Here is a 17,570-nt window from a genome sequence, read left to right as displayed (position 1 = left end):
TTATGAATATCCTTTATTACCACAATCAAATAGACAGACATGGAATGTAAAAACATCAACTCAGTTGGAAAAACCACGATATGTTGTATTAGCATTTCAAACGGACAGATCAAACAATATCAAAAAAAATGTCAGCGAATTTGATATATGTGACGTTTCAAATGTAAAACTTTATTTGAATTCAGAGTGTTACCCGTATGACGATATGAACCTTGATCAGTCCAAGAATCAGCTAGCGATTCTTTATGAAATGTATGTAAAATTTCAAGAAAACTACTATTTTAAAAAGGGCGAACCCCTATTCACATATAGTGAATTTGTAACACATGCTCCGTTAATTGTAATCGATTGTTCCAGACAAAACGAATCCATAAAATCAGGACCAGTGGATATAAGATTAGAGTTTGAATCGAAAAGTACAATCGCAGCTAAAACTACAGCATATTGTTTAATATTACACGATCGTGTCGTTGAATACAACCCGATGACAAGTTTGGTAAAAAAGTTAGTATGAGGTGAAAAAAGGAAAACAAAAGGTCAGGAACAAGGTCAAGGGTTAGTAGGTTGAGATTAAACAAGTTGTAACGTGATAATTCACAATTTTTATTCCAGTTGCTAACAAGATGTCGAACAGAACAGTCGTATGTGATATCCAAGGGTTCCGTGGACTAAAAAATGAGTTCATCGTGAAGGAAGCAGCTTTTCTCACAACTTCAGGTAGTAAAGTGCAATCGATTATTTTCAAACCACCTTTTCCATATACAGCGTTACCTGAAACACAACAAAAGGTTGCAACATGGGTTAAGCAATTCTGTCATGGAATTGACTGGAATGACGGTTACACTCCATATTTCGAAATGAAGAATATTTTTAACAGGATATTAGGATCTTACGATGTTGTATTAGTCAAAGGTATGGAAAAAAAGATTTTTATTGAAAATACTTTATCGAATAAAACTGTGTCCGTGCGGGATATGGATGAAATTTGTTGTCCAAGAATCAACGATCTGAGAAAACAGATGAGCTTTAGAAAGTGTTTTTACCATTCTCGAACGACTGATCAATGTGCAAGTGAAAATGTTAGACTGTTGTTACACTGGTATATAAACAAGGTTGAAAAGAAATCCACATTATTGGAGATCGAAGACAAAACAGTTGACAAGATTGGAGAAATTATTGATAAATTCAATACGCTTGATAAATACGGTAACAGAACTTTAGCCAATTTAAAAATACAAGAAATATCTTACCTACCGAAAGAGTATTTTGTACATCACGTGTCCCCGAGTGACCTATGGCACGTGTGGGACCTTCTCCCAGATCACAAAAAAGATAAGCTAAAGGATATAATTTACTGCTATGAACATTACAACTCCTCAGGTGCGGGTACAGATCACATCGACGGAAAACCTCAGAGAAAAGAAAATTGTGCAAGATGTACGCAATCGAATTAGAGCTTTTTATTCAAAGTAATCCACAAATCGTTCAACATTTTAACGGAATATTTCACGCTGAAGGTAGAATACCTTCATACATCAACTATCCCTCATCATATATATTCAATACTGGAGACCGATGGGTAGCCGTTTACATTGACGAATTTCATCGGGGTGAATATTTTGATAGTTTCGGTTTACCTCCACCTTACAAAATATTTCTCTTCATTCAAAATGCTACTGAAAAATGGAGTTACAATCGACATCGAATACAGAGTGAATCATCAGACTACAGTGGATACTACACTTTGATGTATCTGATCCATCGATCTTCTGGGCAAGACATTGAGGGGTTTACATCATTATTTTCAGACTGCACAGACGAGGAGAAAGATAAGCGTATCGGTGATCTGTTTTCAAAAAGCTTTAATAGTTCAAAAATTAAGTCAGTAAAACTTGCTGTAGAAAAAATGAAATCTTTATATCATAGGATGGAAAATAGAACCATGTGGAAATAAAATAGTTTTCATTTATATTTTTTCGTTTATTATTTATATTCCCTTGTGTACTACTTATAAGATTACATAAGAATTTAAGAATGCCGATCAATCTCATTTCTGCATAGAACGTGGTAAGAGAAGGTTATCTCATAATAATGAAGGTGATTAATCAAAAACAAAAATTAAACATTGAAAGTTTTGATTTAAAACCGGTTGATAATAGACGAAGACATAGTGGGCTCCTTCCAAATCAAATCAGATGTTTAATTACAGGACCATCATCTTGTGGGAAAACTGCTGTGATGTTAAGCCTAATTACAGATCCTAATGGATTAAAATTTGAAAACATATATGTTTACTCAAAGTCCTTATATCAACCAAAATACCAGTTTTTGGAAAACGTTTTAAAAAATGTAAAAGGAATTGGTTATTATAAATTCTCTGAAAATGAAGAAGTAATTCAACCTTCTGAGGCTAAGAAACACTCGGTGTTTGTGTTTGATGATATAATATGTGATAAGCAAAACAACGTAAGTGCATTTTTTAGTATGGGTCGACACAAAGACGTGGATTGTTTTTATCTTTGTCAATCTTATTCCAGAATTCCGAAGCAGTTAATTAGAGATAATGCTAATATGATAATTGTTTTTAAACAGGATAATAATAATCTTAAACATGTTTATAACAATCATATTAATCCCGACTTAACATTTACGGAATTTGTAGATATGTGTCAAATTTGTTGGAATAAAAAATTTGGATTTTTCGTAATCGATAAAGAAAGTGATCTGAACAATGGTAGATATCGCAATGGGTTCGATAAATTTTTTATAAGGTAATATTGTATGTGATACCACACAGTCTTCATCCAACTTCGAAAGGAAATGGATGTTAAAAAGGAGTTAATCAAAACAAGTAATACGGTAAGAAAAAAATATTTAGCACTGAAACGAGGTATTGTGGATGAAGAAGAAATATTCAAAAAGAAATTTAAACCTATCGTCGATCCTATTAGTGAAATAGTAAAAAATATTGAAGAGAAAAAGAAAAAAAAGAGTGACAAGAATTCATCAATTCTTGATAGTGAACAAACTCCGTCGTCATCACTTAAAGTTATGAATGAAAGCAAACCTTCACAAATTCAAACCAATGAATCATTATCAGAAGAATCGGATTCCAATAGTGAACATGATGAAAACGAAGAAAATTTTAACGATTATATCAATAAATCTATTAACGATAGTAAAAATGAAATGGATCATACGTATGGTGTATATTTAGGTGATAATGATGAATGGATGATTGGAAATAGTAAAATTAACTACGATCCATCTGATAGTTTCATTAAAATAAAAGGTCAAAAATTTAAACCAACAATTGGTTTGTTGGAACTTATGTTTAAGAAGAAACCAAATAAGACACTTATCACTAAAGATGATCTGAATTCTTTTAAAGATATATTACTGCTTACAAATGCTCATTTAGTGAGACATTCTGATGGAGAGAAGGTTCAAGCTACAAATACATTTAAATACAGAAACTATATAAAAAATATTTTTAAGAAAGGGAGTGGGTTAAAAACTCCCTATTTAAAATTGGATACTTATCCATGTGCTCCAGACTATGTGCATTATGATAATATAAATGAAATTGTGGACAGGCTGCGATTATTGAAATTATCAGAGATTTCAGGTAATACTAGTCACAATAACGAAGTTATAAATATAATATCAGAGCTCAGAGATAAAGGAGTTATAGAGTAACTAATATTATGGGTATAAAAGAAGATATTGCTAACGAGTTACATAAGTCGGTAAGAAAGAATTTTCCTCGACGAAAGGTAGTTGTGAAAGGGTTTGACGACCTTTGGCAGTGTGATTTAATTGATATGACAAAATATTACAAGGTCAATAAGGGATTCAAGTATATAATCACAGTAATTGACGTTTTTTCAAAATATGCTTGGTCAAGACCTCTCAAAACTAAAACCAGTAAAGAGGTTACTTTTGCAATGGAAAACATATTAAAACAGGGAAGGGTTCCAAAAAATTTACAATCCGATTTAGGAACAGAATTCTACAATTCCGAGTTTAAAAAGTTGATGGGTGATTATAAAATTAACCACTATTCTACCTACAGCATTTTAAAGTCGAGCGTGGCAGAAAGATTTAATCGCACGTTAAAAAATTTTATGTGGAAAAAATTTACAATTAATGGTACTTACAATTGGATCGACATACTAGACCAACTAATGGACTTCTACAATACAAAGAAACATTCGACTATAAAAATGAAGCCGTGTGACGTATCAAAGAAGAATGAAATGGAATTACTAAAGACCATTTATTCATATAAACAACCCAAACTACGAATGATACCTAAGTTTGAAATTAACGACTACGTCCGCATTAGCAAATATAAAGGGGAATTCGCCAAGGGATATACTCCGAATTATTCCACAGAAATATTTCGCATCACGCAAGTAGTTCCGACAGAACCCGTCACTTACAAGTTGGTAGATGCCGAGAACCAACCCATTGCCGGAGGATTCTATCAAGAAGAGCTAACTAAGGTTAAACATAAAGACGTTTACTTAGTCGAAAAGATTCTCAAGAAGAAGGATGATAAAGTGTTTGTAAAATGGCTTGGTTTTCCTTCGTCCAAAAACTCCTGGATTCAAAAAGATAATATTGTTTAACATGATATATAATAGACATTTTTTATACTGTAGTACTACTGCTTATTGTGAATAAATATATACTAAACTCAAAAACATTTCTTTTATTACATATATAAATTACAATTAAATATAGTAAAAATAAATTATCCTAATATACTTACCTTCGTCAGTCCCGAACCCGGTCCCGTGGCGTCGAAGCCCGAGACGATAACCGCTCGTCAACCTGAAACATGACCTACACAACCTACCTCGTATCGATATCAGTATAAAGACTTGCTTCAGATTGTAAACAAATAATTGGTATATAAATTAGACATCTTATCTGTTGTTTGACTCAAATGAATTGATGATGCACTCGCAGTTATCACTATCGCATGTTTTCTGCAACGTCACGATAAGCCACGATGCAAATCCATTAAGCGCTTATCTAAATACTATACAATCTGTAAATTGTTTAACTTATTTTAAAATACAACATATGTCAGTCCTAAGATTTTTTAAACAGATGAAACTAATATTTTATATATATATTTTTTTAATCACATGGTAGTTTTTAAAATATAAGTTTCGAACACAAATTCCCAAACAAAATATGTCACATATTTGTGGAAACAACCTCAACGTTAAATGATATACGAGCGCATGCCATAAAATCGCTTGCGATTCCACCATAATCGTTTTTAAATTAATCTATATAAACATATTATTTATCCATTATTCCTTACATCAGGCTAACAATTAAACACTCTATTTACTCCACGCATTTGGAAAACTATCTACACTCAACACTAATTGACAAAAGCGACAAGCGTTTGCGAGTTAATCATCACCACCTTAAAAATCAAAATGTTAATTTAAATATTTATAATACATCTTGTCACACCTGTACCCTCCACGGTGTCAGCTCTCTCGTCCGTCCACCACGACACACCACCGACACCTTTCCCGTGTGCCAGCCTCCGCGGTGCCAGCTCTCTCAACCGTCCACCCCGACACGCCGACGGAAACTTTCGACACCGTGTGCCAGCTCTCTCACCGTGCCAGCTCTCTCACCCATGTACGTTCTCCCCGTGCCAGTTCTCTCAGCCGTTTAATAACACGGTGGTGCTAGCTCTCTCATTTTTACCCTACTAGCCTCTCCTCGTCCCTGTGCATGGGATCACGCTTCCAATTTGTTTGCCTGGGCGTGGCTCATATTGTTGAGATGTAAAGAATTGCGGAGCCTATGTTAACAATCAATTCCACAAACAGAATGTTTCTATCTATTTCGGTTTTAAAAATACAGATTTGTTTTCATATTTGTGAAATTGGTGCTTTTTCACATATCGTAAAACAAATTTAGGAATACCTGCCATTTTGACTGGTTAGATACCCACCTCAGGTTTGTGTCGTTGTGTTTCTTTTGACGAATTCTTCAATTTACTCAATAGGGCTACTCAATAGGGGTTGCTATTTGAAAAAAATAAGTCACCACCTACAACCTACTCTGTTAGGGGGGGGGGGTAAAAATATTTTGTATGTAAAAATCGCGGAACCATTGTTAACTATTATTGTCAGAAACAGAATATTTCTATCTATTTCGGTTTTAAAAATACAGATTTGTTTCAAAGACTTAATTTACACACTGTATAAATATAAATTTACTATAAAATATTAAAGGAAATTAACAGTTTAAATATACACAGTATTTGTGAGTGTTAGTTTGAATAATAAAACGTCGATTTTGCAGCTACATATAGGCCTACCCAATTTAATTACATTTTTACATATTTTCTTAGGGCTCGGATTTTAATACGATGCTAAGGTTTAACTTTTTGAATAGTCTATATGTTTTGGTCAATACAATCGTTCAAAATCCGTTATCTGCTCGCAACTCTATTTTTTCCAATTACACTTCTATAACTTATTGAATCCTTTTGTAGGTAATAATTAAAAATACAATATTTAAAAAACGATCAATAGATTGAAAATATCGATTACGATTACTAAACCTATGTATATAACCAGTAAATTTGGTTAGGTTAGTTTTGAACAGTTTCATCTTATAATTGAAATATTCAGAGACTAACACTTAACTAATCGATGTGTTCTCCACTTTATATGAAGTGTGATTAAAAACCTTTTCTAAATTGCCTTTTCCTTTGCTAAATTCTAAAAATTTCATTATTTATTACCTACAAAAGGTATCAATACGTTTTGGAAGTGTAATTGAACAAATTTAATTGCCCGCATATAACGGATTCTGCCCAATCTTTATGTTAAAATATTTTTAGTTTTGAGTAGTAAAATACAACTAACATATCTTTGCTTGGAAACATTTATAATTCATCATTACTTTAAGGCAGCAACGTGGGGTGAAAAAATTGTAGAGTAACTATTTGTTTATATTTACAACGTATCATTTCCTATCACAAACCCGAGTAGGTGGATTAAAATTGTATATTGAAAACCTTGGGTGACGCGGCTGACCAATCAAAACACAGATTTATTATTTACCAGCCAATAGTGTCACAACGTCAGTGACGTCAAAGCCAGCTGTTTGGCAACAGGGATAGTTAGAAGGTTATTTATACAAATCGTTGCAAAATATTTTTGTCGATTCGGGCCATAGCTTCCTCTATACAAGGCCGCTGCTAAATAAAAAGGACAACGCTGCAGTCCCCAGCCTATTGAACGGCCGCTGCACTGGTTTAGAATGAGATTCATAATAGTGGCTGTGTTCGAAAACGTTTTTATTTCTTACTAACTATTAACATTTTACAAAAAAAACTGTTTTACCCTCCCTGATGCAACAAACTTAAGTACTTGTTAACCTAATTCTACTTAAATAGGAAATACATGTTATATTGTTAAGTAGACATTTTAGTGTAAATCCAATCAGGCAAATGGAAATTCGCTTAGTCTGCAGGACTGCGGCGGGGGTATTGTTATTTGTCATAGTCATACTACAGATGATGTGAATGTTTATTTATTATCAGCTGTCTTTTTTGTTGTTCACATTTTTTTCATAAACTATCAACAACAAGTGGGTCTACCGAATAAAGCGCAATCCTGATGGAAGTGTTGACAAATATCGGGCGAGATTGGTCATCAAAGGATGTGCGCAAGGACCTGGTATTGATTCTGCTGAAACCTTCGACACGGTTGCTCGTCTGGAGGTCGTTCGAGAAATATTGTCACAGCTGTTGGGAAGATGGTTCTTCGGCAGTTTGACGTCTCAACTGCGTTCCTGTTTGGAGACGTAGAAAAAGAGATTTTTATGAAGCAACCTGAAGGATATTCAGATGGGACAAATCGTGTTTGTAGTCTATAACGCAGCTTATACGGCCTGAAACAGGCACCTTGATAGGCTTAGGATTATCATGAAAGGCTTAGGATTTAAACAGAGAAACAATCCTCAAAACAATAAAGATTTCCCGATTTCTGATTTCTGATTTATGGATAATAATTAATAATAATACACAAGTGTTAAAATTGTAGAGCAGTCAAATTTATTTTGTTTGGATTCAACGTGTTTTGCCGGGGATGAATAATTAATCTGTTTTGATGAGTTAATTATTATTTGATTAAATTAAAATTTACCAATAATATTTAATTTTACTACGTTTAGCGTTAGAGAAAACGGTATGATCATCGAGTGTCAGAATAATATTATACATCAATGATTAGAACAAAATACGGGTTAATGACAGGAATTTGAAAGGTCCTTTAACTTAGAAAATAAATTAAATATGAGAAAGGTGTTGAAAATCACTAATTACTCGACAACTTCTCTTGTACCCTAAACAAACATTTAACCAAGAACAATATTAAAAGAAATGTCCATTCAACAGAGTCGTATAACGCAACAATACTGAAATCGTTACAAAGTCTGATCTGAATTAAATACCTCACAAATTTGTTAGAAAGACTTAGTCGCTTCTGTTGCGTGTACCATTGGTAAAATTGGTGCAATTAAATGGGTAGAATGCTATTGACATACATTAGTATGGCTTCACAGTAGATATCATACAACATGAATGTCTGTTATGCTTTCATCTTCGTTTCTTTTGTAAGTACTTATCATGATGTCAGCTTACCTTAGTTGTTGGTTGGATAGTAAGTTTTTTTTATCAATAATTACATTATTAATTCGTCCATACTACTGGTAGTAATTATTGCATAGTCTTAGTTATTAAATAATCTCTATTTAAAAAATATTTACGTTTGTTTTGTGATTTTAAAACAATGTAAATATATTTGATAATAGTAGCTTTGTTGCATTTTCTTATTTTACGTGTTTGTTCACTCTGATGGTATCTATTTTAGTTCTTTAGCTAAAATAAATTTTAGGTCAAAACTTAGATGATCCAGCATTAGGCTTCTTCTCCATTATAATTTACAATATTAATTTGAAGACATTTGGATTCTGTTTTGCCTCTGGTAGCAGGCCTTCACACAATTGATTTGATTGATTGATTTGATTTGAACCATGTTCATTCATTTATTTGTCCCTAACGATGTCCCATCATGCTATTTTGCAGATGCTATTCTGTTCATATCTTCCTGTGGTAGAAGCAGGAGGAATTCTGGAGTTGTTGGGTGGTTGGAGTGGTCTCAAATTGCATGAGTTAGGTAAGGATAAACAACATAATTTATTTACAAAAAAAAATGATAGTAATAATTTCAATACTATAATATTAATCCTTATAATTTCAGTACAGCTATCTCTCTACAGTCTAATGGACGAATTTGGCATAAAAATTGTTTATAACAAACAGATCTTTGTGCTAAAATAACTAGAGGTCATATATATTACACATGGTAGCTTGCTTAAAATTTGGTCCCCAACATCCCTTTAGTTCGTGTATTTTCAAATTGGAAATAGCAAATAGATTTAGTTCAATTTTGTGAATTTTGACCGATAACTACTTGTAAATAAACCTTTGACGATACCAATCAACTCAACTCAACATGATGACGACTCTGTGATGTGTCCACTTAATTGGTTAAATCGAACCCTTGGAGCAATATCCAACCAAGTTCAGGTCGAGGAAATATTTTATTGTAACATTTATTACTAAAATCAAACCATTAAAAGCTAGGTTCAAGCTCATTTTTTGAAATCGGGAGTTAACGTTACTTAAGAGAACAATAAGTAACGTGATGGTTTATACGTTATATTGTTTATAGTTGCAGTAGTCCTTTGGGTATTAAATTTTGAATATTTTATTTTTGAGGCTTTGCTAATACAATGCATTTTGTAATTTTGAAAGAACTTATGACTTATGAATACGGATATTTTCTGTTACGAGTAGTAAAAATCGAGGTTTCTTTCGGGACCTGGAATGTAATCCCGTTCTCAGGCAAGAATGTACTTACAACAGTACATGAACACAGATGAAGTTGGAAAAACCCAATTTAAAATCCTGGGCTTGGTTTGTGTACGTGGTTTTTTCCTCACATTGAAACGAGATCAGATTTCAGATATACCGAAACTTCGTGAAATCTTATTTTGACAACACGCGTTGGATTTTCTCATAATGATATGTTTATTTACGAAAATCTCATAAGCAAGACTTACGTATAGTAATAATAAAATATAATAATATGTAGTAATTTAAACTCAATTTATTAAGGTATTTCACATGATACTTGATACTTGTCGTGCGTGTAATTTAAATATGAACAGAGGGAGTAGATAGGGTAGAAGCTGTCTAAAAGTGAGTAGCATTAATAACATTTGTATAAAGAATTAAATTTACATGTTTTAAGTACAGTATGTTTCTTGGTTATAATGAGAGATAGTCTATTATCTCCGTAAATATAATTTGAAACACAAAAAGAATAATATGTTTAGTAACGTATATTTTAAACGAAACTTAAGAATTTGCAAATAACATTGCTTTAAATATGCACATAGTAATATTCGGTTTCGTATTTGGATTCATCTATGTTTACGTTGACAGGAATTGCCAAGCACAAGGAGCATGATGGAGGTAAGAGACGGCTTTAACAAATCTATTATAATAAACCTCTAACAGAATGTAACAATTTCATATTGATGCTATTACCATATATGGGATGTGCCTACCTAGTACCTTAATAATGCGGTTTAACCGCAGGGGGCTCACGCTTGCGTGGGTTCGTGGCTCGGGCGACCACGCGGACCCTAGCTCTCCCAGAGGGGAGGTAACTGCCCGGTGTCAGACCCGGCACTTCAGGTAGACCACAGTTATGGACGACTGGTAAGCGCCAGCCCCTTAGGGGGAGCCTCCAGTGACATTCCCTCCATTCAGGGTGGGGGGGGGTGTTTAGCTCTCAGTGACGCCGTTAATTCCGCCTCTCCTCAACCACCTGTAACTGTGGTTGTGACTGAGTCCTACCTGTTGTGTTCGACTGACATTTTGTGAGGCATATCCTCGACTTTGGAAGTAGCCTCGTCCTGGGAGGTGAAATACCTAGCCCCCAGAGGGGAGGTAAATGCTCCGTGTTGGATCGGCATTTCAAGTTGGCCACAGACATGGTCGACTGGGCATCGGGTCCCAGTGACATTCCTTTATCCAGGATGGAGGGGTGTTTAGCTCTAGGAGAGATGGAAGTACATCATAATCTCTAACCTACCTGTGTCTGTGGTACTTTGGGCTTCGGCCTGCTTGTGGTGTGCGACCAGCATTCAGTGGGCAAATCCTCGACTTTGGAAGTAACCTTTCCTGGAGGTGAAAACGGGCAAGTACCCGCAGCTCACGGGGACACTCAAGGGCAACGTAACTTTCCGCAGTGTGAGGGCAACGGTTTGTAGGTACTTATGCAAACCTATCCCTGTCTCTGAGCACGGACGGTATGGTTATCTTGAGTGTGGGGGGTTCTTCCCGGAACCTCAATTGAGTCAAGGGTGTCGCCACCTCTGGTGGATAGGTTCATCCGGGTGGGTCCCACTTCTATACCTGCCTCCTTTTGGGAAACCCTGATGGCCTGGCAGTGATGTTGGGTCTGACGGGCAAACGAAGTAGATCGGGTGCTGGGTCCGAGCCCGCCAGGGGTATCTGGGGATCTATCGCTCTGGATATCTCTGGTTCCCAGCAATGGGTCAGGCCTCGATCGGGCAGCGGTGTAAATGGGAGGTTGGGGTTCCCCCCGTCAGCGTGCTGATGGTCCCCTTCCTCCTGGCTATTGATGGCGGGTTCTGCCTGTCAGGGATGAGATAGGTCCCGAGTGTTGCTTGCACTAAATGCGTCGGGGCGCTCTACTATGGACCTCTAGGTTCCGACCTAGTGGAACCCAGGTGGAGTGACGCTTAAACAAGCAGCCGGAATCCCTGGTTAGGATTGAGGGGCAACCCTCTTTCCGAAGGGTCTGCTTCGGCAGCCGGCGAGCCTGATGACCTTAAGTCATCCGCCCATGATGTGCTAAAGGTTGATGCGTAAGCTTCGGTCTACATCATGGGGCCCGGGTATGTCCTGAAGGATAGGTACCGGGTAAGCAGTCAGGGGGCTTCGGCTCTCATGACAACAAATAATAATAATAATAATAAAGTACCTTAATAAGTAACGGACAACCCTTGTCAATCTATGGAGATTTTCTTCTCGAATATAGATGAATAAAATTACAGTAATGGCAGAACATTGTTTTATCATGAAGTTTTTGGCCCATAGTTCTGATGGCGAATCTCCGTTCTAGAACAGGCTGACAACTACTTTACAAATTTGTATACTGTATACCTGTTTTGGTAACTAGCTGAAACTGTTCTATGGTTCTGTCAACTATTTTTGTCGTATAAAATAAATTCCTTAAACAAAAAAATTACATTGTTTTGTAAAATAGTTCACAAATTTTACATTGACCTGTGGGAGATCAAATCCACATAAGGAATACTGCCAGTTCCCTATAAAATGTATCGTGAAAAATAATTACAGGTGTAGTAAGAATTGTAAAAAAATAATTTAATAATTTTGTAAATATTTAACCTGTATAAGTATTTTATTTTATTTTTCATATGCCAGCAAACCAAGTGTTCGTCGGAGCCGCTTTTGCCGTGGTGATCGAGCAAAAGAGCAAGGATATTGGCCAGTGTAAGGAAAAAATAACTATTACATCAACGGCTAAAAGACAAGAAAAGAAACTTTCCACTAAATGTGCACCTTACGGGAAGATTAGAAAAGTAAAAAGAGGAAATGATGATGCAGTGGTCGTGGGGACTCTTGACAGCGGATTTTGTGCTTTCCTACCGAATGGGGTCAAGGGGGACGAATTTTACTACCTTATGGATGGGAAATGGAAACAAGGAATATTTGGTGTAGTCAGCTCCGACGACAAAGACCTAACAGAGACTGAGATCAATGAAGCAGGACTAGTTGAGAAAATTGAGAGTGTTCTCAAACATAAAACAGAAATCAAATTAAATTAAAGTGTTCCAAGCTTCCAGGAAAACAGTACTTCTTATTTTTATCCAATTTGGTTAGGCATAACCTACATAAACAGTGCTTGGTTTCTATAATACTACAGTGAACCATAATGATTAGTTACATTTATTATTTTAGGAATTGGTAAGATAGAATATTCATTGACTAACATTTTTTGAGGAAACGACTACACAACCTACAAAACCTCTCTGTCTATATTCAATACAAGTAGAAAATTACACTTCAAGCATTTTTAGCTTGACGTTTTAATTGGCTATGAAACAACATGACCGTCCAATTAAAAGTTGGTTTTATTCAAAACACTATCTCGTGTTTCACTCAATGACTAAGTGTTCAAACAGTGAACTTGTATAACTAGTTTTAAAAATATCACTATCTAGACAATCTATGGTTGAAAATAAATATTAAATCTAATAGTTTTCTATCAATCATTCATACCCTTGTTTTACAAACTCAAATTTGGAAAATATTTTTTGTTTAAGGGAAGAAGAGTTAAAAACCTCTAGTACTTAAGATAGGTCCTTGGCTCGCCCTCCCTTATTTTACTATGAGAAGTGAAACAGCAAGAAAATAGTTGATTTACTCCGTTTAATGTTTTCTCTAAGCATCTAACAGCTTCTGAGATACCAATGGTTGCATAGTTAAGTTTTCACTCTGTATATGTATATACTGTATACATATATACATATACAGTATATATTTACATATATTTAGTAGACCTATCCATCTAGGCCTATCTACTTATGTATATGTATATATACATATACCCGCTGTTGACAGTCTTTTTAGCTGAATTTATTAATATGTTGTGACCAATTGTTTATCCTTTAGAATTAATCCCAAAGAGTTAAGTTCCAGTCATAAAATCTATCCTCACATAAGGAACAACTATAAGCCCACTGAATTTGTGACTTCAATATGGAACTCTCTCTGGAACAACCTACATAAAGTTTTAACCAAAAATACTGTTGATGTTTTATTTCCTTTCACTCATAATTAATTATACCTTAAACCAAATTTGCCAATCTCATAACCTAGTTAAACAGTATTAGATAGTCTATCTTAAAGAAGCATAAAGTAACACAACAACCTTTATTTTGTGACATGATGTTCTCTGTTACTGTCTCGGCATGCTCCTGATTTGATATTATTGTTGGTTTCTGCTGTCCCCTATTTTTAATATTTCTTTGGCTACCGATACTGCATTTAATAATTTTTACCTGAGATTATGCAGGCAGTTCTGGGAATTTAATAGCTGGTTAGCTAAAAGTAGTAGATGGTTAATTGCTGTGGCATATTATTATTAGTTTTTGAAGAGACTGTAGGAAAAGGATGCAACACATCATTGCGAAGTTAATAGTTATTTATGTAACTGGTGGGTGAAGAGGCATTTGTATGCCTACACAATGAGCTGTTCCAGCTGCGATGCAATCCCATGACAGGGCTACTACAGAAATGGAATGTAGTAGCCCTGATCCCATGGTCAATTGTAAGCCTGGCCTTCTGTGAAAAAGTGGCACTTTGCTGCACACGAGAGAAATCTTCACGCACGAGCCGTAGGCGAGTTACTGTTACTATAAAGCATATCAATAATTAGTATTTCAAACACTGCAAAACTCGTTTTTAGGTCAGGGTAAATCCAAATATTGAACGAAATGGGAAAAGCTGCACCAGCTGATCGTATAGTCGTAATATCTTTAAGTGTTGCCACGAATACTAGAAAAATACCGGTATTGATCATAAATATAAACAAATGACGTTTTTGGCCCGAATCATATACTAATAGCATTAACATATGGTTTAGACAGTTCCATTTAAACAATGTTAAATAATGTTTACTTTCGGGCCAAGAACGTCATTTGTTTAAGATTATGATCCATACCGGGTCTTTTCTAGTATTCGTGAATGTTGTCAAGTTATTTTCAAGCGTACACGTATTACGTGCCTAATAAAAACACGCTGTTTTTTGTTGTTTGGATGGAATACTGGAGTGCAGCAAAAAGAGTGCGGCAAAAGAACTAATTAATTAAGTAATTAGCAACTTCCTGTGCTATAATCAGTGCATGGAATGCCACTTTGTCAGGTGACTGTAGGAAAATTTATTATTAGTTTGTTTTTAAAATGAGTAAAAATGTAAAAATCTGGCCAGCTTTTATGATTTTATCTTGGCTAAATTCTGCTGGGAATTGGCATAGACAAAAAGAATTAAATATAGACTGTCAGCTGTGCTGCGGTTACCATGGTTACCATAGGTTCTGGCGCACACCGCTGGGAGCGCCGTGTAGTTACGGCTGACAGTCTATATATTTAATTATTTTTATCTATGGAATTGGACACAAATACTTGAACGTATCTGTGGAAATGGCTGAGTACAAAGGTGTAATTTATTTCTGTATTAACTTTTAACGAAAACTATACCCGTTTTACAAAAAATGTTACAACATATTGGCTAATATTTTTTTTTTTTTTCGTCCTAAGGACGCTAGGCACGAGCCTGGGATTGTTTTTCACATTACTTCAGGCTAGACCTAGGGGTTGCGGCATTATCACTTAGATAAAATCCATTGGTGACTTGGCGGGGATCGAACCCGGGACCTCAGGGACTGAAGTCCCGCGCTCTAACCACTACGCCAGCTCGCTCCCCCGAGCATTGGCTAACCATTGGCTAATGGTAACAGCTAACTGAAATAATGATTTAGAATAGAAGATTTCCAATGTTTATTTTGAGGATACGGTTTTTATTCAGTACACGTATTTCGGAAGAAATAGCATGAGCAATAACTCCTAAAACGTACTAAAGTGCGTACTTTAAGCACTTGTACAATATGTTTCCACTTAAAACTGATTTTATTGAAAACCGTTTGAGATAGAAGAGCACTTGAAATACAACAGTTGTAGATAATAATTTAAATCGATACTAAAGATTTTCCATCAGATTTAAGATCCAAGCATTCATTCAGCATATACAGACCCAAATATATTCTTGCCTAGTCAAATTTAACCGGAAATAGCTTTTACCCTTCTAAAACCCCCTTAAATTTAGAGTTTTGCAAAACCTCGTCTTATTGCGCATCTTCACCATACAGGGACTCCCCAAGTAAAATTTTGAGCATTGTAAGTAGTATGTTTTTAGATATAGTGATCATCTGTCATCTGAGTTTCGTTTGCCTTTTATACAGAAAAAAGATACAGGCTATTTCGTAATTTTCAACCGGCCTTTAAAGGTATTATTTCTGGGCTCATAACAAATTTAAATATGCCATTTAAATCGTCTGTTCGTCAATGGTTACTCACAGAGCCGCCATGTTATATTTTCAAACATAGGTCTTTTCTCAGTAACCATGATACTTAGAACTTTGTAATTTTGCATGAAACTTAATACCGTACCAGTGGAACTAACTTTTGGAAAGAAATATCAGTTTTATCAATGAATAAATTGGAAATGGCTACCTAAGTTCTAATTTGGTATGGAGGTGGGGTTATATGGTGTAAACATTTGGTTTCCCCCATTAGTAGGTAGCCTAGAGAAGTCAAAAACTGTCAGAAACATTAAGCTGGTTTGGATTTCTTAACGGTTTAGAAATTGCTAAGCATAAATGTTCGTTTCAAAGAGGTATTTGTCTTCGAAACATGCTATGAACACTATCGCATGGATGGTATTCACAACAGGCAATTAGCATTCAATAACTGCTGTCAGAGTTATTGTGCAATGTGTGTTAGTCCACACATGCTGCTATATGTGCTATATGTGTGCCGTACATTTGGCCTTTACTGCCCTAATAACGTGCATACACGTATTTCTGGTATCTGTAAATGTAGGACTAATGTTATTTCAGTAACAAAATAACCTCCTAAATCATTTATCTCACGGTAAAATATGAGGTTAAGGACTCTTTTTCAGGACTTTTGGAAAATAATTTTTCGATAAAACAGCAAATTGTCCTTACATTGAAAGACTTGTCGCTGGCATTACTTTTTGTCTGAGTCCATAAAATAAAGTTAAGCTAGTTAATCAAATAAAATAAATAAAATAAAATTACTTAAGCCAGTTTTCGATGAGTAGATATAATATACCGGTTTTACCCTACTTTAGGCATTTTAGAGGCTATACGGGGGCAATTTTTCTACGAGAAAAATGGAGGAGCTTTTTTGGCCACTTTTTAAAGACCCTGCTCTCGACCTATACACCCCTTTATAATTTTTTTACTTTTTTAATACTAAAAAACACGCCTGGAACATGGTGAGCTTTTTTTGGCCACTTTTTTTAAAGACCCGGCTCTTGGCCTATACAAGTCTATACAAATGTTCAATACTATTGTACAACTCCATAAACATTTAAAATCCACATTTATTCCCATGTATATTTTCAAAATCACCGACTTAACAGTGCGAGGTTTGCACAAGATCTTGGGCGTGCTCCCGCCCGCGGGCATGCTTCTGATCCCCAGCGATGACAAACTAAAAGTCTTATGAAATAATGTTTGAAACAAAAATTGAAGAACATCCAATCATCTATATTTTTCCACTGAAAGTTTTTCTCTGGCCGAAATAT

At 35.2% G+C, this 17,570-nt stretch overlaps 1 protein-coding gene across 1 annotated transcript; it reads left to right on the top strand.

The window, feature by feature from the left end:
* The first annotated feature begins 8,559 nt into the window (after positions 1–8,559).
* LOC129001160 (uncharacterized) lies at positions 8,560–13,422 on the top strand. Its single transcript, XM_054428371.1, has 4 exons — positions 8,560–8,667; positions 9,140–9,230; positions 10,565–10,594; positions 12,599–13,422. The coding sequence occupies exons 1-4, from the start codon at positions 8,632–8,634 to the stop codon at positions 13,000–13,002; spliced, it is 561 nt and encodes a 186-aa protein (XP_054284346.1). The 5' UTR covers positions 8,560–8,631; the 3' UTR covers positions 13,003–13,422.
* Positions 13,423–17,570: the final 4,148 nt, after the last annotated feature.

Source organism: Macrosteles quadrilineatus, unplaced genomic scaffold, assembly GCF_028750875.1.
Source record: "Macrosteles quadrilineatus isolate MER2022 unplaced genomic scaffold, UCM_ALF_1.0 Scaffold_8__2_contigs__length_117827958, whole genome shotgun sequence".
NCBI classification, from domain to species: domain Eukaryota; kingdom Metazoa; phylum Arthropoda; class Insecta; order Hemiptera; family Cicadellidae; genus Macrosteles; species Macrosteles quadrilineatus.
This window is presented reverse-complemented; position numbering and strand designations above follow the sequence as displayed.

Bases quoted from the DNA above. Each gene is read 5' to 3' on its own strand.
- LOC129001160 (XM_054428371.1), top strand. From the start codon at position 8,632: ATGAATGTCTGTTATGCTTTCATCTTCGTTTCTTTT. The intron at 8,668-9,139 runs GTAAGTACTTAT...GCTATTTTGCAG, and splicing joins CTTTCATCTTCGTTTCTTTT to ATGCTATTCTGTTCATATCT. The intron at 10,595-12,598 runs GTAAGAGACGGC...TTCATATGCCAG, and splicing joins GCACAAGGAGCATGATGGAG to CAAACCAAGTGTTCGTCGGA.